The sequence below is a fragment of the Pimephales promelas genome, chromosome 20 (assembly GCF_988280905.1).
Source record: "Pimephales promelas chromosome 20, fPimPro1.hap1.1, whole genome shotgun sequence".
In the NCBI taxonomy this organism is placed as follows: Eukaryota; Metazoa; Chordata; class Actinopteri; order Cypriniformes; family Leuciscidae; genus Pimephales; species Pimephales promelas.
Genome location: NC_142788.1, coordinates 17,486,371 through 17,508,923, shown reverse-complemented (window position 1 = coordinate 17,508,923; position 22,553 = coordinate 17,486,371). Strand labels below are relative to the sequence as shown.

At 36.1% G+C, this 22,553-nt stretch overlaps 1 protein-coding gene across 3 annotated transcripts in view; it reads left to right on the top strand.

Annotated features, from left to right (window-relative positions):
- The window catches only part of lamb2 (laminin, beta 2 (laminin S)), a 41,143-nt gene extending 19,414 nt beyond the window's left edge, over positions 1-21,729 (top strand). For all 3 annotated transcript variants that reach the window (XM_039652337.2, XM_089124545.1, XM_039652335.2), the window contains 30 exons: positions 1,249-1,322; positions 1,409-1,597; positions 1,682-1,745; positions 3,726-3,928; positions 5,027-5,147; positions 5,229-5,417; positions 5,497-5,676; positions 8,073-8,185; positions 8,662-8,741; positions 8,847-8,982; positions 9,770-9,928; positions 10,036-10,163; positions 10,410-10,539; positions 10,637-10,829; positions 10,918-11,061; positions 11,912-12,143; positions 12,298-12,461; positions 14,366-14,590; positions 14,669-14,886; positions 15,832-15,928; positions 16,080-16,452; positions 17,007-17,191; positions 17,404-17,645; positions 17,837-18,040; positions 18,170-18,314; positions 19,053-19,260; positions 19,344-19,485; positions 19,573-19,749; positions 19,823-19,982; positions 20,944-21,729. In XM_039652337.2, coding sequence (XP_039508271.2) covers positions 1,249-1,322; positions 1,409-1,597; positions 1,682-1,745; positions 3,726-3,928; positions 5,027-5,147; positions 5,229-5,417; positions 5,497-5,676; positions 8,073-8,185; positions 8,662-8,741; positions 8,847-8,982; positions 9,770-9,928; positions 10,036-10,163; positions 10,410-10,539; positions 10,637-10,829; positions 10,918-11,061; positions 11,912-12,143; positions 12,298-12,461; positions 14,366-14,590; positions 14,669-14,886; positions 15,832-15,928; positions 16,080-16,452; positions 17,007-17,191; positions 17,404-17,645; positions 17,837-18,040; positions 18,170-18,314; positions 19,053-19,260; positions 19,344-19,485; positions 19,573-19,749; positions 19,823-19,982; positions 20,944-21,080 — 5,012 coding nt within the window. In that variant the 3' untranslated portion in view covers positions 21,081-21,729. The remainder of the gene's footprint in view (positions 1-1,248; positions 1,323-1,408; positions 1,598-1,681; positions 1,746-3,725; positions 3,929-5,026; positions 5,148-5,228; positions 5,418-5,496; positions 5,677-8,072; positions 8,186-8,661; positions 8,742-8,846; positions 8,983-9,769; positions 9,929-10,035; positions 10,164-10,409; positions 10,540-10,636; positions 10,830-10,917; positions 11,062-11,911; positions 12,144-12,297; positions 12,462-14,365; positions 14,591-14,668; positions 14,887-15,831; positions 15,929-16,079; positions 16,453-17,006; positions 17,192-17,403; positions 17,646-17,836; positions 18,041-18,169; positions 18,315-19,052; positions 19,261-19,343; positions 19,486-19,572; positions 19,750-19,822; positions 19,983-20,943) is intronic.
- The last annotated feature ends 824 nt before the right edge of the window (positions 21,730-22,553 follow it).

Here is a 22,553-nt window from a genome sequence, read left to right as displayed (position 1 = left end):
ACTTGACCTCCGCTGGCCTCTCCCTGCGCTCTAGTCCCTCATTTTCTTCTCTTGTGGTACAACCTGTCTCTCTCTTTTCCTCAGCGTCCCTTTCCTTCCTGTTTAGCTAGCCTGTTGATTATGAAACATAGGTTAGACCAGCAGTCACACAAAGGGCTGCTGCAGTGCACTCAGCTTTCTATTGGTAATGCTGGGAGTTACAGGTGAGCTCTATATGGTACCACCTCAGCAGAATACACACCGTATGTCGTTCCAGATGAATAATGAACTGTCAAGTAGAAACTGAACAGAACAAAAGTAGATTGTTAAACCACCTCGTCTATCTCTAGCCCTGCTCAGTCACTAGGACACCGTGCTTGTAACGTGCATATGGTTGTTCATTGTTATTCTGAGTCAGAGCCTTATTACATTTCCAGATCAAGTGTTTGAGGAAGGAAAATGTGAGAACTCTTGCACTGCAGCACTGGTGTTGTTGAAATAATTTCAGATGTTCTCTGTTTTACAATGAGGGCACAATAACACCGGCAGTCTGCTAGCAAAGATGAGTTTAAATAAAGGTTTGGAGTATGGTTGGTTAACAAAGAGATTTATTTCCTTTTTTAATATTAAAGAATGTTTTAGAAGTAAAATGGTAATCAGGATCTGTTAGTCATTAACATGATAAAATGAACCAACATATAGAGCAAAATCTTATTATTTTTATAACCATTTTTATAACCTATAAGTTGTATTAAAACGTACAGTTTTCTGTCAGTAACCTTTATATTTTGTTTTATGGGTTACAAAAAAAAAAAGCAAAATATGCTTATCAATCTGCAATTTGGGTAAATTATGCAAAAAAGCATAAAAAATATTTTATTTATTTTATTTAGTTTACATTATAGCGATTAAAGTATCATTGGGAAGTTGCCCATTTTATTTAAATAATAGATTAATTGATTTTATTATTATTAAAATTATTATTAGATTATTTATTAGATTTTAATATTATTCAGCCTAGTCAACTGCTTAGTAGACAAATAAAAAAAAAGTGTGAAAAAAGTGTTTCAAGACATAATATTTTCCTTAGGGTCAAAAGTGGTTATATTTGATAAGGATAAAACAGTAATGAAGGAGTATTTGTTTTAATTTATTTCTTTACACAACATCATTTTATTACAACAGAGGGGACTTTTGTGTAATTGTTCTAATAGTCATTGTTGACGCCTTGGATCATTAATGTGGACATGATCTCTTTTCTCTTCTCAGGGAAATCTGATGTTTACCTTCAGCTGGACCTGGAGGCAGAGTTTCACTTTACTCATCTCATCATGACATTTAAGGTAAGATTGTTTGTTTTTTTTCCTTCAAGAAATAACCTTCACCCTTGAAACACTCCAAAACTACTGTTAATTGTTTTTGTACACAGACTTTCCGTCCAGCAGCCATGTTAATTGAGCGATCTGCAGATTTTGGCCGAACCTGGCAGGTGTACCGCTACTTCGCATCCGACTGTGAGTCCAACTTCCCGGGAATTTCTCAGGGTCCCCTTCGTAAGGTTGATGATGTTATCTGCGAATCCAGATATTCTGACATCGAGCCGTCGACAGAAGGAGAGGTGAGAGGCTATTCATTTGTAATACTTTGCATCAGTTCATTTGTTTGTAATTTGTTTGCTGAACTGCACTTTCTCTGCTCTCAGGTGATTTACCGTGTTCTTGACCCTGCTATTCGGATCGAAGACCCTTACAGCCCCAACATTCAGAGTAAATGAACCTTAACAATCCTAACCTCCAGCTTTTTGCACTGAAATGGTTTTGTTCTGTTGTCCATGGCACAGGTCAGTTCACATGTATTTAAATTCAGTTTCTAGTTTGCTGCTGTCTATGCTACCTCTTTATTAAATGGCAGATGGAGGAAATACAAAAGCAGCTGATTTCTTCCCCTCAGGCTGTTGTTCCTGTACTTTCACTGGTATTCCCCAGGAATGCAATATGTACTGTATCATAAACGGGTCCTAACTTTACACTGGTAACAGCCAGATATTTTTAAAGACTCATATCCTCAGATATGTAAAATAGCATTTGTTGTAGGTGTTATTTTGTACTAATATATTAAAATCATGTAATTGGTATCTAATTTATATAATTTTTTAATGTTCTAATTTCTGTATATTTAGATAAAAATTTATATAAAATTAATAATATAAATTAATATATATTTCCAGTATTGGGGATAATGTTACTTTTAAAAATAACATTATTACATTACTCAATGAAAAAGTAAGTAATGCATTACTTACAGTAGTTACTTTATATGGAAAGTAATTTAGTACGTTAGTTTTTCCTCACCTGGGCTGGGCTTACTTGATTGTCTTTAATAAAAAAAAAACGTTAAAAAAAAATAAATTAAATGAAATGCAAAATCAATATATTTAATTATTGCAGGGTTTTGTAATATCCTGAGTTTGCATCGCAACATTTAAAAAGGACATGACATTAAAAAGTTACCAAAGTAAAAGCAAAAACATTCAAACTACCATAGTAAAAACATTTAATATTGAGTTAAAACAAAAAAATACAAACCAACAGATTCTCACCTGTGAAAAGTCATCCCATTTCTTCTGTAATTAAAATTTTGGCGGATTCACAACCAGAAGCTGCGTAATGTTGTGGCATCATTGATTCTTACCGTGAGTGATGATACTCTGACCGTTGCAAGATGGCGGGCTCACCGATGTGTCTGGAGTACTCAAATGTGGCATCTACATATATCCATGAGCATAGAAAGTTACAAGACACAAAGCTAACTGGAACTTAACACAGGAAGAAACTTCAAAATAAAAAAAAAACTTCAAAATAAGAGTTCAACACAAGATGGGGAACATAGGCTGGGATCATGACACGATGAAATGTCTTCAGTTTTTTTTGTTTTTTTTGTTGGATGGTCAAATATTGGATGACCTCATTGGCCTAGCACAAGTGTGTTGAAGTAGTAGTAGGCCTAGTAGTAGAATCAGCTGATGATGAACTTGCCGGTTCAGCTGGTCAGTGTATTCCCATACAGCTGTGAGTCCTGCACAGTGTGAGTGTGTATAAATTGATCTCACACTCTCTGTGTGGCTCTCACTTTCTGTTATACTGATCATCTAGAGCATGACTGGAACAAACAGCATGTTCACAGAAGCTGAATTCTCTGATGTTGGGATATGCGCCTCTCACACACTCCATGATTTTCCCTCCAACTCTTTTCCTAATAAATCACACAAGTCCCACTTCATTGAGCGTCTCTGAAGCGTAACAGCAGCCTATCTGCAAAAGGCCTCCCCGCTCAGCTGATTGTGACCTCCCACTGAGGAGCAGGCCATTGGTTCAGGGGAGAAGGGGTCAGAGGTCATTGGTTAACCGGGTTTAGGGATTTTTTTACAGGGGTTGGAGAATGTTCTCATAATTGGGTGGTTTTAAGTTTCTATGCTTGATGATCATTTGATGTGATTTATGATCAGTGTTCACCAAGGCTTCGTTGATTTCCATTTAAATACATATACAAATTTAATTTATTCCTGTGATGCCATCATTACTCCAGTCTTCAGAGTCACATGATCCTTCAGAAATCATTTTAATATGCTGATTTTCTTATCATTATCAACGCTGAAAACAGTTGTGCTGCTTAATATGTTTGTGGAAACCATGATTTGTATATGCCACCACTATCCACCACTAACCCTATGTGCCTTCTTATTGCAGACCAGCTGAAGATCACTAACCTCCGTCTGAACTTCACCAAGCTGCACACTCTGGGTGATAATCTGCTGGACTCACGGCCTGAGATCAAAGAGAAATACTACTATGCCATGTATGAGCTGGTTGTCAGGGGCAACTGCTTCTGCTATGGCCACGCCTCCGAGTGCGCTCCTATCGAAGGCATCAGGGATGACATTGAGGGCATGGTGAGTTACCAAACTGTAGCTAGATGTTCATGCTTATTTCGCTTATTTAGACCTCCTTTTCTGCCTTAAAGGGTTAGTTCACCCAAAAATGAAAATTAAGTCATTAATTACTCACCCCCATGCTGTACCAACCCTGTAAGACCTTTGTTCGTCTTTGTCGGAACACAAATTAAGATATTTTTTATTAAATTTGAGAGGTGGATCGCTGCTACATAGGCTGCCTAAGGGATCGAAAAAAGTTGTTTTTTTTTGTTTGTTTTTTCACACAAAAAGTATTCTCGTCGCTTGATAAACTTATAGTTGAGCCACTGTTGTCACATAGAATATTTAAACATTTTCTTCATTGACTTTCTGGGCCGTCAAGTTTCGATCCCTTAGGCAGCCTAAGTAGCAGTGATACACCTCTCAAATTTAATCTAAAATATCTTCATTTGTGTTGCGAAGACGAATGAAGGTCTTACGGGGGTGGTATAGCATGAGGGTGAGTAATTAATGACTTAATTTTCATTTTTGGGTGAACTATCCCTTTAAAAATGCAGGAAACGAAAGTTGCGATTGTGTTTTCCTACCATGGTGATATGAACAGTATATAATGTATATTAGTGAAAAAGCTTCTCGAACAAGAAAAAATGTAGGTCGGGACTTGATTTTGTTCAAAATTGTGATTTTCCTATTGCCATGACAGGTTGTCCCGCCCTCGTGTCAGTAAACACATCATTAGCTGCAAGAGGGAGGGGACGTTGTCTTGATTAAAGATAACAAATAAAAAAATAATAATGAACTGCACAGATTAATCATTTATTAATCTTTAAAACAGTAATAATTGAAAAACACTGTTAAATGTTATATCATGATATCCATTTTCATACTGTAAATTAAAATATTGTAATTGATAAATTCACTTGTGGCATTTAAAATTTATATTTTATTTTTATATTGGTTATTTAGACAAAGTAGTATAGAATTTTCATTTGGACCATTAGTTATCAACCATAATATGAAAAGAATTATCGGCTTATTGTAACGAGAGACAAACATTACTTTACCAGAGAGGTTAATACTACAAGATGAGGTGAAGTTTACCATTTCCATCTCTAGGTACACGGGAGGTGTGTATGCAAGCACAACACGAATGGACTGAACTGTGAAAAGTGTGATGACTTCTATAATGACCTGCCCTGGAGACCAGCTGAGGGCCGAAACACTAACGCCTGCAAGAGTAATTATCAATAACCATAATAATATTGCTCATGCAGTGCATACAGGCCTTCAGTTTCCTACACTTTCCTCTTTTGCCCAGAATGCAACTGTAACGGTCACTCCAACAAGTGTCATTTTGACATGGCGGTGTATCTGGCTACTGGGAACACCAGTGGAGGCGTGTGTGACAACTGTCTCCACAACACCATGGGCCGCAACTGTGAGACTTGTAAACCTTTTTACTATCAGGATCCAGCTAGAGACATCAGAGACCCTGGGGTCTGTGTGGGTAGGTGTCAGATAAATGCTAAATATATACGTTTATGCATTGTACTGTGTCTGTTTGCTTATGTCTTTTCTCTCTGCAGCCTGTGATTGTGACCCAGATGGTTCTCTGAATGGTGGTATTTGTGATGGGCATGATGACCCCTCTTCACGCATGATTGCTGGACAGTGCCGTTGTAAAGACAATGTTGAAGGACCGCGCTGTGATAAATGCAAGCCTGGTTTCTTTGGGCTCAGTGCCAGCGACCCTCGTGGCTGCCAACGTAAGTAGTCGATACTAATCAGCTGATAATTATATTTCATGCTATGACCAATACATGTCCGATATTAAAAATATTGGTAACACTTTAGAATACTGTATCTTACTTACTGCATAACTAATAAGGAATTAATGAATAACTAATAGGTAATTCTTTATTAACACTTAAGTCACTACTGTTAACTACTAAGGAAGATGTGTTAACTGATCAGTATGTAATATAATTTTATGATTGTGTTAAGTATCAGTTAGTTAATCAATAGCTAATGAAATCTGTCATACCTCCCGAAGAACTACTATTAATTATCTATTAATTAAGGTTCAAGAAATATAACTATGAAGTAACTACTAATTAACACTCATACACAGTAGTCAGTTTGTCATTCTTCAGCACTAATAAGAAAAATAAGTGCAGACATTTACCTATAGGCTATGATCTGCAAATAAGCAAAAACATCTCATGTATATAACACCTTATTATTATACTTAGTTCTTATACATTTTAAACTTCTTTTGCACCATTCAAGTTCCGGCAATATGGCGGTAGCCACGTACACTGAGCCTGGGTTCTCCCAAGGTTTTTTTCTCCATTCTGTCACCTGATGGAGTTTTGGTTCCTTGCCACTGTTGCCTTTTTCACTTCTCTTCGCCTTTGTCGCAACTAACTGTCGTGTATTTTACAAAGGTTTAGATGATTACGTTTAAATATATATATAGGCTAATAATTTTTTATTTACAGTAAGTTTGATTTGAGTCAGAAGTATGTGGTAATTCTTTATTAATTACTAATGGGTTCCCTATATTGTCACTTTAGAATACTGTTCCAGGTTCTAAGTAATTCCTGAAGGACTATCTAATAATTATTTATTAATTACTAATAAGTTCCTTATATTTTTACTTTAGAAGACTGTTTTAGGTTATAAGTAGCCTAATTCCTAGATAATTAATTTGATAATTATTTATTAATTACTAATGGGTTCCCTGTATTTTCACTTTAGAATACTGTTCCAGGTTCTAAGTAATTCCTGAAGAACTATTTAAAAGTTAATTATTAATTACTAATAAGTTCCTTATATTTTCACTTTAGAAGACTGTTTCAGATTATAAGTAGCCTAATTCCTAGATAATTATTTGATAATTCTTTATTAATTACTAATGGGTTCCCTATATTTTCACTTTAGAATACTGTTCCAGCTTCTAAGTAATTCCTGCAGAATTATTTGATACTTATTTATTAATTACTAATAAGTTCTCTATATTTTCAGTTTCCCTCAGTCGTTGCCTCAAATACATGAATTTACTCAGTGGCATTCTATGCTGAGGAAAACAGACACGCACAGTACTGTATATAAAATATACAAATAATCTGAGGTTAGTTTTGTATGACTGTTCAGTAGTTACTTCTTAGTTATTTTTCTTGAACCTTAATTAGTAGATAATTAATAGTAGTTCTTCAGGAGGTATGACAGAATTCATTAGTTATTGATTAACTAACTGATACTTAACACAATCATAAAATTATATTACATACTGATTAGTTAACACATCTTCCTTAGTAGTTAACAGTAGTGAAGAAGTAGTTAATGAAGAATTACCTATTAGTTCGTCAATAATTCCTTATTAATTCTGCAGTAAGTAAGATACAGTATTCTAAAGTGTTACCAAAATATTTTCTGTTTTGTCTTAATAAATGAAAAGTCAAATCAGTCACTTTAAATGCTACAAGTCATTTTTAGGCATCACAAATGTATACAGTAAGATAACGTTGGAAATCTAAACGTAGAAATAGAGGAAATTATCGTAAATAATTAAATATCCAATATCATCGATGTCAGGATATCACCCTGTTTGGACTTTGTTTTCTGTGTGCACTTTTTCCCTGCCGTCACTGATTTGATTTCATCAATAAGTTCAGGTGTGTTGTCATTGTCATTATGTCATCTTGTTTACGTATGGTTGTACTTGCCTTCATGTGGATTACATTGTGGATATAATGTGTGAACCTTGATCTTCGTGCCTTCATATGCAGCATAACCATGACAATAGATAGCCAATATAACAACACTACTGTACAAAATTCTGTAAGATGTTTCTGAATGAAGTCTCTTATGTATTCAAAAATACAGGAAAACTTTGTGAAATATATTTTTTAAAACTTAAAATTACTGATATTACAGATAGAAATCTTTTGTAACATTATAAATGACGTCACTACCACTTTTGATCAATTTAATACATCCTTGCTTCAAATTAAACGTGTTAATTTCTTTTAAAAGAAATCTTACTGCCGCCCTCAAACTTTTTAAATGCTATTGTATATTTTTTATTTGACAAAAAATTTTCTGGAATATTTTACTCTTGATTCACAATCATTGTCGTTCTCTCACTGGTCTGCTTTAGCATGCAAATGTGACCCCAGGGGTACAGTGTCCGGTAGCTCCCCATGTGACCCTGTTAGTGGAGACTGCTTCTGTAAACGCCTGGTCACTGGACACACCTGCAACCAATGTCTGGTAAGCAGAGCAGAAAAACAAGCTTGCCTTTTTTTATTAGTTTATGATTCCCCATACACCCCTCTAAAGAACATTTGGGTTATCATTCATAGGAAACCTTGTATCCTCTCTACTGGGTGGGAACATGAACTGAGAGTGTTTGCTCAACAATGTCTGCATTTAGCCCAGGGGCTTCTGGCAGATGGTGTAGGTTTACACGTGGCTTAAAATGGAATGAAAGGAAGAACTGTATCCTGAAATTAGACCAGCTATAAATGCCTTTAGTATTAGAGTGATGTCACATCATTTTATGGATATATTCCATGGTAATTCTTTACTATGTTTAAAACTGTATTTGGATATGCTAATTTGTTAGCACGGATAGTATATATCAAAGAATCACGCGTTCCATCAGCATACCATGCCATGGTTCTGTCACAGTATTTTGTATTGTACCTGTAGCCAACAATCTGAAATCAGTTTGTATGCTCCTACAGCCTGAGCACTGGGCCCTGAGTCATGATGCCAATGGCTGCAGAGGGTGTGACTGTGATGTGGGTGGAGCTACAGACAACCAGTCAGTATTGTCCAGTTTATGAGGAGTCTTGAGTTTTTAAATACATAATATAAAATTGAATTGTCATATAATAATGATGTACTTTGTGTCATTAACTGTGTTCAGGTGCTCAATGGAAACAGGGCAGTGTCACTGTCGGAGTCACATGATTGGGCGCCAGTGTAACCAGGTGGAGTCTGGGTATTTCTTCATGGCCCTGGACCACTACATTTATGAGGCTGAAAATGCCAAACTGGGTCAAGTAAGTACAGAACTTGGAAAAATAAGCAACATGATACTCAAGCAACGGAACCATTTTTTAAAATGAAACATAACAGGTGCATGCCAAGTGACAAAAAGAAAGTGATATAGATATATTCTAAAGATATTCAAATTAGGGCTGTCAAACGATTAATCGCGATTAATCACATCCAAAATAAAAGTTTGTGTTTACATAATATATGTGGGTGCACTGTGTATAATTATTATATATATAAATACACATTCATGCATGTATATTTAAGAAAAAAAAATATTATATATATAAAATATTTATATTTATTTATAATATAAATTATATATAAATATATATACAGTATATACATGGAAATATTTCTTAAATATATACATGCATGTCTGTGTATTTATATATAGATATATATATATATATTTAAAATAATTATACACAGTGCACCCACATATATTATGTAAACAAACTTTTATTTTGGATGCGATTAATCGCGATTAATCGTTTGACAGCCCTAGATCAAACGGTGATTATTTACTTACATAGAATGTCTGGCCGATTCTACTAGTTATTTAATATGAATAATTTTAAAATAAAAATTATTAAACATTATAAAAATTTAAACACTTTATAAATAAATAAAAAACATACTATTTTGCCTAAATAAATCAAACGTAAAACACTAAACTAAAACCAATTGTTTAAAATGCACGTGACATCACAACATTACAATGCACAGTATAAATAAATGTTCATTTTGAGAATTTCTTAAAAATTACATTAAACAGTTCATATTTTATAGGGCTCTACGTTTGAGGAGCGAGAGTACCAGCCGGGCCGTCCCGCCTTGTGGACAGGCACTGGGTTTGCACGGGCTCCTGAAGGTGGTACGCTGGAGTTCGCCATTAACAACATTCCATATTCTATGGAATATGACATCCTCATTCGCTATGAGCTTCAGGTAAACGGTACACTTACACATCACATGTCCGCCCATTAGCATCATATAGAGAATATTCAGAGAAGTGTGTTATAGATATACTCATATGCGTTTCTGTGTTTTTGAAGATGCCACGGGACTGGGAGGAGGTCCGTGTAATGGTGATTAGACCAGGCCCCATACCTACCAGCAGTCCATGTGGAAACACCATCCCTGCAGATGATCTGCTAACCGTATCGCTCCCCTCTAGTGCCAGGTCTGTGAAACACACTTATGAATCTTTAAAGGGACGATTCACCTAAAAATGATTCTGCCATCACCCTCATGTTGTTGTTTCGTTCTCCTGTGGAACACAAAAGACGATATTTTGAAGTGTTTCAACTGCCCTTACAATGAAAGTCAATGGGTTTCAAAACAAAATAGGTTTGTGTATCACTTGTGTATACCAGAATCTTCTCAGAAAGTCATTTTTACTCATCATATTTCTGTTGGACTGCTGCAGGTTTGTGGTTCTGCCTCAGCCAGTGTGTTTGGAGGGAGGAGTGAGTTACAAACTGCGTGTGGAGTTCATCCGTTACGCTGACAGGAACAGCATCCTTCCCTCCGCTAATGCCTTTGTACTTGTTGACTCTGTAAGCATAAATCTGTGATTTTTATTGAACTTGTATCAGGTCTTCTTCATGTTCTGTCTCATGTTGACTGGTTCCTTTCTTCCCCTCACCTCTCCAGATTGCCCTTCTCCCTCGTTACTCTTCTCTAGAGATGTTTACCGCGGGAGACCCTGCCTCCGTTGCACGGAAGCAGAGCTATGAGCGTTACCGCTGCCACGAGACTGCCAAGAGTGTGTCCCGCCCCCAGATGAGTGAAGTGTGTGCTAAACTCATCACCAGCATGTCTGCCCTCATTAACAACGGCGTGCTGCGTGAGTGTCAACAATGAATTTATAGGGGTTGAGATGGGAATATTGGGGTTTGTTTGTTATTGTTAAGACAAGTACTTTCCTCCCGCAGCTTGTGAGTGTGATCCTCAGGCTTCGCTCAGCTCAGAGTGTGATGTCCGTGGGGGTCAGTGCCGCTGCAGGCCAAACATATCAGGCCGGCGCTGTGATAAATGTGCGGCGGGGGCTTATGGATTTGGCCCTTCCGGGTGCAAACGTAAGAGACATATTCTAAAACCCCTTTCCCTGCTCTGGTACACTACCATTCAAAAGTGTTAGATGTTTTTACAGTACAAGAAGCCTCTTCTGCTCACCAAGGCTGCATTTATATGATCCAAAATACAGCAAAAACAGCAAATTTTAAATAACTGTTTTCTATTTGAATATATTTTAAAAAATGCAATTTATTCTTGTGATGCAAATTTTGAATTTTCAGCATCATTACTCCAGTCTCCATTGTCACATGATCCTTCAGAAATCATTCTATTTTGCTGATTTTCTGCATTTTTTTACAAACTAATTCACAGTATTGCTGTTTTTGCTGTATTTTGGATTAAATAAATGCAGCATTGGTTAGCAGAAGAGACTTCTTTTAAAAACAAGAATAAATCTTACTGATCTAAAACGTTTCAACGGTAGTGTATATCAATAACATTTAGCTTTTTTGTTTTTTTCTTTTAAATTTGTATTTGTTTTTCTTTCTTTTACTGTTTTGTTTTTGTTGTTATTTTAGTTTTCTTATTTTGTTTTTATATGTTTTCCTTTTATTTTTGTTGCTGTTTGTTTCTTGCTTTGTTTCTTTTTATTTGTTTCTTTCATTTTTTAATGTTTTTTGTTTTGATTTGTTTCTGTCTTTCTTTTTGTTTGTTTGTTTTTTTGCATTTTTTGTTGCTGTTTGTTTTGTGTTTTATTTGTTTCACTCTTTTTATTTGTTTGTTTTTTTCTCTTTAAAATTGTATTGTTTTATCTATTCTTTTCATTTTTAATTTTTCTTTATTTTTGTTTGTTTGTTCTTTCATTCCTCCCTTCCTTCATTCATCCATTATTTTTTTTCTCTTTGTCTTTAGTGTGTGAGTGTAGTTTGGAGGGCTCTCAGAGCCGGTTCTGTGACCAGTACACAGGACAGTGTCCATGCCGGGCTGGTGCATTTGGTCAGCGCTGTGATGGTTGTCAGGCTGGACACTGGGGCTTCCCGAACTGCAGGCCTTGCCAGTGTAACGGTCACGCTGATGAGTGCCACCAGAGGACTGGAGCTTGCCTCAACTGCAGAAGCAATACAGCAGGGGACCAATGTGAAAGGTACAAGTATTAAGTTGATTTTATAATTACTAACATTAGAGGACACTTGAGAACAGCAGGATTTTTTAAAGGCTGCAGGCACACAGTGAACAGGGTTGATTTTTCATGAATGTTTCTCTGCCCATGCTAAAGTAATAGATACCTCCTGTCACAGGTGTGCTAATGGTTACTATGGAAACCCGGCCCTTGGTTTAGGGAATCAGTGTCTTCCCTGCCCCTGTCCTGAGGGCCCCAACAGCGGACGCCACTTTGCCGCCTCATGTTATCAAGATAATCGCAACCAACAGGTGGTCTGCAACTGTAACCAGGGTTACACAGGTATTTTTAACCCCAGAATTCAATTTTTCCCTTCCCAGAGATGGATGGGATGAAATGAATAAAGATGAGGTCCGAGTCATGTGCCTTTGCATTTCTTGCATAAATGCAACAAGAGAATGTAGTTCTTTTATGACTTCCCAAATTAAGTGCTTGAATAGAGCTTTATTTTGACATTTAACACCCTGAGTCCATCTGCATCTGGATACGATGTAGAAAATGTCATAATCAGAGGCCACTGTCAGTCTGATCAGACGTGCAGTGATCATGTGTGTTATCTCCTGTCCCCCCTCAACTGGACACAGGGATTGTAAAGCGCTCTGCAGGGGCAGTCCTCAAGCGTGAGTAACCATGGAGACCCACCCCACCTCTCCTACCCGACCCTTCCGTTCCTCCCTAGCGCATGGCTCACGCACTTCACACCTGCATGTTCATTTGCAGAACCCTCTCAACCCAGTTTAGCAGTGCTGGGGAGTAAATACTAAGACCCTATGTACACCTGATATTAAGATGCGTTTTGGTCGATCGAATCAAAAGCTAAATAGAGCTAATAGAGTTTAGTAAACAGGGTCTGAAATGTTTTGAGCTTGTTTCGATCGATTAAAACGCATCTTAATACCAGGTGTAAACAGGGCCTAAATATAGATTGTAATTTTTTTTAAACGAAGCTTTTTAAGTGATTAGCTTTACAGTCAATCGAAATAAATAGTACTTATTAAACACTAACCTATAATCTTCTCTCTCTCATATTAAGCATTGGGTTTCCAGGTCAGTTCAGTGAATCAGTTTGAATGGATGGTTCATTTAAATGCACCTGTTAAAAAGTGGTCTTCATTTTTTGTGATAAATATTTTGTAGCAATACAAAATAATATTATACTCCTTTTTAAAAAATAGTTTTACAAAAAAAAAAAAAGATTCTGTAGTTCTTTTACTGGTGGTGGATCAGTTTGATCTGTTCAAATGCTATTTATTTCTGTCATTCAGTTGAGATCCGTTTTTGTACTAAACACTGTTTTTGTAACTATAGTGAGTGCCCATCACTGTTCGTTTGCCAGCTTTTGAGTCAGAGAAGCTGGCGTGTGCCTCTACGTAGCATTTTGCTGCAAGAAATTTGAACATAGCAACAGAGTGAATGAATATTGTTTAGACATTAGACATTTCGAATTAATATTACAGCTAAACTAACTGAGCTTCATAGTGTTTCAGATATTTTAATGTAAAAAAAAGAAGTATCTTTCACTCTGATGCTTTGTACCTCATCACTCTTCAGGAGATATTTCACTAGTATTCAGACTATTATTTGACATTAAAATTAAAATGTAAAATCTTCTGCAGAGTCATTTTTCATAACTTGATTTATGTAATATGTGTTCTTAGACTGTATTCTCAGCAGAGCTTTACATGACGATTTTGTATGAGAGCACTTCCATCCCTTAAATATTTATTTCATTAATAATTTCCTTATTAATTTAATACAATCCCCCGAATTACAGTTATTTTAACACTAAGCCACCAAAAACCTTTTGGTTCCTACTCGGCTTAACACCTTTTCCTTTAGAAATGTGAACCTAATAATTCTTTCATTAATTATGTACTAAGTTGTACTTAGAAATCCTATTATATATATATTGTAGAGGTTATGTAAAAAAAACAAAACATCATGAAACTGAACATGCTTTATCCCAAGAAGACTGTTGATTTTCCTGTTGTGTTTTAAGTTTGTGACAGATTGTAGAGCAATTTTAGAGCTATTCTGAAGAAAATATTAATCTTTTAATTCAGTTTCAACATTAAAAATGTGTATTAAAGTTGTTTTTCTTTTCATTTTTTTTTTACAGATGCTTTATGCGTCATTTTTTAAATTCTATCTTGATGCAACTAAACTGTACGTTCTCCATCAACCAGGTCCACGATGTGAAGAATGTGCTCCTGGTTATTACGGTGACCCCTCTAAGCCCGGTGGTCAGTGCCAACCTTGTCGTTGCAGTAACAACATCGATCTATCGGATCCCGAGGCATGTGACAAGCGCACTGGCCAGTGTCTCAAGTGCCTGTACAACACTGAAGGAGCGGACTGCAGCGTGTGCAAGAGCGGATACTATGGAGATGCTTCCCGCCGCAACTGCCGGAGTGAGTTCACTTGGGCCTCAAATTACTTTTCTATATTATGGTACAATAATAAACATATTAACACTTTCATTTACCCAGAGTGCACCTGCAACTTCTTGGGCACGGAGCGCAGTCAGTGTCTGTCTCGAGATGACTGTGTGTGCCAGCGTGCCACAGGACAGTGTCAGTGTCTGCCTCATGTTATTGGACAAGCCTGTGATCACTGCGCTCCCAACTACTGGAACCTGGCAAGTGGACGGGGCTGTGAGTCCTGTGGCTGTGACCCCAACAATGCCTTCACGTCTGCCTGTAATGAGGTACGCTCAACAAACAGCACACACCCAGGCCAAATGGGCTTCCATACAGTACTGTTCAAACGTTTGGGGTCTGTAAGTTTTTTTCAATTTAATTTATGAATGCTTTAATTCAGTAAGGACACATTAAATTGATCAAAAGTGACAGTAAACATTGTTACAAAATGTTTCTGTTTCTAATAAATGCTGTTCTATTGAACTCTCTGTTCATCAATGGTTCTGAATTCTGAAAAAAAATGATAATATTAGAATGTATACTAAAAACTGTAGTAATGATGCTGAAAATTCAGTTTTGCCATCACGTGTATAAATAACATTTTAAATATATTAAAATAGAAAACATTCATTTTAAATTGTAATAATATTTCACAATATTACTGTATTTTTGATCAAATAAATGCAGCCTTGGTGAGCATAAGAGACTTCTTTCAAAAATATTAAAAAGTCTTACCAACCACAAACTTTTAAATGAGTAGCGTATATTTATTTATTCATAATATTTTAGCATGAACTGAATAAGAAGCTTGGCTCATGAATATTAATTACATGACAGTTCGACCTGACTTGCTGGCTAAGGCTTCTGTGGTCATTGTCTGCTATGGCCGATAATATACAGTAACATACAGTATATAATATAACATTTAACATTTCTGTAATATTTTGTCTATAAATGAATGCTAACACTAAAAAACAACACTCAATTGTTTATAATGCTACAAGTGAATTTAGGCATTAAAATATTAATGTACAGTATAATAATAGATGTTCATTTTCAAAATTTGTAAAAGATCACAGTGTTAGTAAATTATTAATGTTAAAGGTTAACTAATAGTTGAGTACAAACAATTATATATCCATACTGATAAATTAAAAAAATCTCTGTTTACCATTCCATGTTGCTAGACTCCTGATGTAACCAGTCCTCTTTTTAAACCCAAATTCATATAGTTCACAGGCCAGTGCCAGTGCCGTGTTGGCTTTGGAGGAAAGACCTGTAAAGACTGCCAGGAGAACCACTGGGGTGACCCAAGAGTACTATGCCGAGGTACTATGATCTTTCAGAGCATTTTACAAATTCAGTCTGTATCCATATCAACTCTAATGCCAACACACTCTAATCTAATTAGAACATGTTTAATTCACAAGTAATCATTATTCTCAAAATCCGATTGATTCGGTTACTTCTTTCCCCACAGCATGTGACTGTGACCCCCGTGGCATCGAATCATCTCAGTGCAACCGTGTGACCGGTCACTGCGTTTGCCAGCAGGGTGTGTCAGGCGTTCGCTGTGATCAATGTGCCCGTGGTTTCTCTGGCACCTTCCCTGATTGTAAGCCTTGCCACCAGTGCTTTGGGGACTGGGACCGCATCGTTCAGGATCTGGCAACCAGAACCAAAGCTCTCACAGATCGAGCCAAGGAGCTTCACACTACCGGTTTGACGCGAGCCTTCGAGAAAAAATTTAAAGAGTTAGAGGACATGCTGGCGCAGGCGCGGGACATTGTTAATGCCCGCAATGCCACCGCTGAAGCTGTAACCACTCTGATGGGGATGATAGAGGATCTCAGGTACAGTTTGGTTAGAGGGAGATACACCACACATTTGCAGACCCTAAATTCTGTTTTGCCTGAAAGATCGGGCAAGGGGAAAATACTTAATTATTATACTCAATAACATAAATATATTCTGTACATTTAAAAAATGCATTTTCTTAGTATGCATTTTTTCTTTTAAAAGTAAAAAATTGTCAAGTAAAGTACATTTTTATTTTTATTTGTAAGTTACATTAGATTGTGTTTGAAATTAGTTGGATAAAATTTGATTATTTCATTAATTTGCAAACGTCTTTTGTTTGTATCAGTTGATATCAATAGCTAAGAAATGATTTTACTATGAAACACTTTCGGTTTATAATTAATTTTGGAAACTATTTAAGGTTTTTCTTTCTGTTAAATACCTTGACTTGTAAATGAGTACTATGACTTGACATTGTACCCATACTTTCACTTAAATATAATTGAAGTTTAATTTCATATTTTGCCTTTTTTTTCTCACTTTTTACACCCTTGATGGTTATCGGTTTAGTCAGTTCATTAGCTCTCTTTCTATTTTCCTCTTCCAGAACTCAGATTGGTGAGACCACGGACACACTGAACCAGCTGGAGGGAGACCTGACCGCTGTGCAGGATAGTAACTATGAGGCCAGTAATGCATTAAGTACCCTGGAAAGAGAAGCGAAAGAGCTCAACCTGAACTCAAATCAGCTTAACCGTCAGCTGGACATCCTCAAGAACTCCAACTTCTTGGGTTAGTCACTAATGATGTATTATTATACCTAAAATGCACCCAAAAAGTGTTCTTTTAGCCCACACATACAAATGTTTGAACATCTTTGCATTGTATAGCGAAATATCAAAACAAGTTGCATTTATTTATTATTAACTCCCAGAGACTTATCCATTGACAGAACTTTGTTATTGGAAAAGGATTTTTATATATTTTTATATTTGGATCCTCAGGTGCATATGACAGCATCCGGGCCTCGTACAACAGGTCACGTGACGCAGAGCATCGTGCCAACAGATCTACCACTGACATCCCCTGCACAGTGAGCCAATCGGCAGACACCCGCAAGAAAACAGAGCGACTGATCACCCAAAAGAGAGATGATTTTAACCGCAAAAACGCTGCCAACAAACGTACACTCACAGACTTAAACGTAAAAGCTCAGAATCTGGACATAAAGAAGATCAATGAAAAGGTAAGCAGCTCTTTGAGATGAACCTCAAATTTAAACTTATAACAGTACATACATTTTTTTTTTTAAATATTATTTTGCAAGATATGTATTTATAATATATACAATGATTTTTTATGTATACAATATTGTATTTTTTTATGAATAATAATATTTGTTCATTTATTATTATATTGGTTTTGTTATTGTTGTAGGTATGTGGAGCACCAGGTGATGCTCCATGTGTGGACAGCCCATGTGGTGGTGCTGGTTGTCGTGATGATGAGGGCAAACTCCACTGTGGAGGCCTGAATTGCAATGGAGCTGTTGCAGTGGCCAACAATGCCCTGGATAGATCCAAGCATGCAGAGAGAGAGTTGGATAAAGCTATGGGAGTGGTGGAGGAGCTTTTTAAGCAGGTACAGACACTGATCAATGACTAGCATGATTAAAGCGTTTTCAGTGCTGACAATTCCTTTTAATAACCTTCTCTAGAATGTGTTCAGTCTTTATTCTGCATCTTATGTTGTCTTGATGGTCTTATTAAGGTGGCAGATGCGAAGAACAAGGCTCAGGAAGCTAAGGATAGAGCCCAGGCAGCTTTGGAAAAAGCTAGTGATACCAAGAACATGGTGGATAGTTCTAACAACGACCTGAGGGACCTCATCAAACAAATTCGGGAATTCCTCATGCGTGAGTTTTTAAATATAATATAATATAATATAATATAATATAATATAATATAATATAATATAATATAATATAATATAATATAATATAATATAATATAATATAATCAATATAATATAACATATAATATTTTATCATATAGATTAAAAATTAACAAAAATAATAACAAAATGCAGATTATTCTCTTATAATTATAATAATCATAAACAAAATTGATCTATTAATGGCCTATATAAATATACTGTAAATACAGTATATATATATATATATATATATACTCTATATATTTTCTACTATATATAGTAACATAAATATATTCTAGAATACTTTTGAATTATTCTTTAAATCTTATATTCTCTTTTTTTATTACCAGTTTACAAATTATTCAAATTATTCAAAGTAGGTACTGCTGAAATGTACCTACTAATAAAATGTTAAAAAAAACACTTATTTTATTATACTTATATTATAATTAATATATTATATTATATTACGTTTAAGAGAATAAAACAGAACTAAACTAAAGTAAAATGCCTAAAATAGTGCTTGTTTGCTCTAAATTCTTGTACTAAATGTTGTAAACATTTTCATATATTTTCTCTCTTTTTTAAAATTTCTTCTCAAAGAATTCTTTTAAACTCAACCCCAGGTTCAGTCCTATCGCAAAGTTGTCTGAAAACTGAAAACCCTTTAATGTTAACTCTTTGTTCACTGTCTATATGTCATGTTGAATATTTGCAGAGGAGGGGGCAGATCCCGACAGCATTGAGGCGGTGGCCAATCGGGTGCTGGAGCTCTCTATCCCTGCTTCTCCCAAGCAGATTCAACACCTCGCAGACGAGATTAAAGACCGCGTCAAGAGTCTGTCCAATGTGGACGCCATTCTTGAGCAGACCCAGAATGATGTCCGCAAAGCAGAACAGCTGCTGCTGGATGCCAAGAAAGCCAGGTGTCTTTCTGCACACATGGTTGCATTGTTTCTATTTGTTTTTGTCTTTTAAATATGAATGCAATCCATATCTTTCACTATAGGAATAAAGCAGAGGGAGTGAAGAGCACAGCTGAGAGTGTGAAAAAGGCCCTGAACGATGCCAGCAGGGCCCAGGCCGCTGCAGAGAAGGCCATTCAAAAAGCTAGAAATGACATTGGCCTAACTCAGAACCAGCTGGCACAGGTAAAACAACCTTAATGTGGGTTAACTACAATTTCTATAGTTCTAAGTTGATCGGTTTTAACAGGCGTTCTCGCAATCTTTCTAAAGATCCAGTCAGAGACCTCAGCACGTGAGAAAGATCTTAATGATGTAATGGACAGGCTGAGAGAATTGGGACGCCAAATAGAGGCCTTAAAGACCAAACGTGCCAACAACAGCCTGGATGCAGCGCGGGCAGAGGAGACTGCTACCATGGCCCGGGACAAGGCCAATGAAGCTAAAGAAGTGTGTGGCGGCCTTCTGTTTGTCATAGAGTGTTTTGTCTACCAGAATTGAATAACTTTAGCGTCTGTTTTAGATCCTGGACGGCGAGCTCTCCGATAAGTACCGTACTGTTCAGGGCCTGATGGACAGTAAGGCAAAGACGATGCAGGACGCTAAGCAGAAAGCAGAGCGCCTAAGAGATGAAGCGAAGGCGCTGCTAAAGGACGCTCAGGATAAAATGCAGAGGCTGGCGGGTAAGTGTGTGGGAGACGCACAGAGACTATTCTTACAGTTCAGTTACATATATATTTCTCCAAACAGTGCCTTAATACATTATATGTCAAAGACAAATGGAGGATAGAGGGAAACGTGAATATTACAGATGACCATTGGGTGGAATTTTGTAAGACACAATGGAAATCTACAAGCTCAGCCATGTGGAGAGGATTCTGTTGGAAGAATGTTATCAGGGTTTTTTTTTATCACAGTAACACAGAAGGGTGCCAGCTGTTGGAGATTATGTCAGGAAAGGGAAGCTAATCATATTTTTTTTATACAAAATAACTGTATAACATGAGTATTCTATTTCCATAACCAATGGCATGCTGTTCAGAATGGTGTACTGTAGTAGGCATATAATACAGTCAAGCCCAGGCGGTTGGTTTAAGGTTTTTTGGCATCTCCATGTGGTCCTGTTCAGAATCGCAACTTGACTTATGTAAAATGTCTTTGCTGCTGCACTGTACACATACTATAAATACGCTGTGAAAAATTAGTTTCTATAATGTTTTTTTTTTTTCATTGGTGCTTCTGTGTGTATACATTCATGAAATATCTGGACTCCTTATATAATTTGGTTATTTGGTGTCTCCAAATGTTTGTGTTTTTTTTTGTTTTTTTTGGAAAGACAAAAATTTAACTTGGAAAAAGCTTGCAGTTTTGTCAGAATCATCCTTCAACCTGATAGTTTACTTTTCTGGATATAGCAAATGATGACAAAATGAACGTGAAGATAAACGGTGTATGGTTATTTTCATGATAAATGTGCAATTGATTAAAATAATGATAACAATCATAAACAAAATTAATCTATTAACGGCCTATATAAATATACTGTATTTGCCCTCTTGTGGTGACAAGTCATTTTGATGTTGTGTTTTAGTTAGTTTTATTTCCTTATAAATCTTACCTGGTTGTGTTGTTTTGTATCCATAGAGCTTGAAAAGGACTATGAGGAAAACCAGAAGGTATTGGAAGGCAAAGCCAGGCAGCTGGATGGCCTAGAAGACAAAATGAAGGCAATCCTGAATGCTATCAATAAACAGATTCAGATCTACAACACCTGTCAATAATCCATCAAGGAAGGAAGCCCACCTCCTGGACTGCTGCTGTCTCTGAAATTCACCTTTGGCTCTGCTATTAGATTTCACAGGCTGCTACAAAAAAGCTGTTTGCCAACAAACCTACAAGACAATGACAAACTGCCACCAGACACGATGTCACAATGCAACAAATGTTGTTTTGATGAAGGTTTTCTGTCAAAAGACACTACATTAACCTATTTTCATTAATTGTGTTTTTTGTAAGGCAGAGCATTATTTCTTGTTTTTAGAAATTTGCTTGTAAAATACTGTATACAGTATGCTGAAGTTACTGACTTTGCTTGAATGTAAAATACACTGAATCGTGGCACGGAAGTTGTAGAGTGTATAGATTTTCTGCTTGCCCTTTTTCTTTTTAAACAGGTATTGGTTGGAATTTTATTAACACTCATTTTCTGAGAAACACTTCACATTTGTTGTCTTTTTGAGAAAATAGATTCTAAAATAGGCTGAATATCTAAGAGAAACTACTGCAACAATGGACTTTGTTAAATGAAGTTAAATGAGTTAAGTTGTCCATATCATTGGTTGTGTATGATGTACATTGATTTATATCATGTTTATTCTTGAGTATCAAATAACAACACTTAATAAAAATGAAAATGAATAATATTATATATAATTTCTTGAATGCTGTCTACATCTAAACCCAATAAATGAAGTACAAAACAAAAACGTTTGAACACCAACAGATACAAAATTATTGTGACAAACATGTATTATAAATATCTAGTATTCACTTCAAAGAAGGAAACAAGACTGCAGGATGGTTTTAAATAAATTTTCAGCTCCCTGGGTTGAAAATAACCATGTTGCTACTCACAAACATATTAAATGCAAGTGCTGTTTTTATAAAATAGAACCTAGCCTACTTAAAATGAAAGAAATTATATGAAAAATGCAACAAAAAAAAAATACATTTCGAATTTATGTAACAGTTCATTATACATGCATAAGACTTTTTAAAATGTTTTTTTTCTTCTGCTCATTATGGCTGCATTTAATGGTGTAAAATGAGAGAGGGGGGCATATTGTGAAATTATACTATTTAAAATAACTGCTTTCTATTTTATATATTTAAAAAATTATTCATGTGATGAAATAAATTACATTTAAAACAATTTAGCAGCCACAGTGTCTCATTCTAAGGTAATAAGTTGTGCTGCTTAATATTTTTGAGAAAACGGTGAGACATTTTTATTTAGAAAATTATACATTCAAAAGAACAGAATGTAGGCCTATTCTGTTCAAAACAATAGTTTTCATCTGCGCATGTTTGTGAGCGCACAGGGACCAGAGCGTCCGGAAGTGGCCCGTGTGTGTATGTTTGTGTATGGAGCATGCATTTTGGCGTGATCGCCGTCGCTACCCGGTTTTTTTTTTTTGTTCTCTAACAAAGTGTGAGTTACAGTGAACCGGTCGGGTCATGAAGTGAAAGACGGG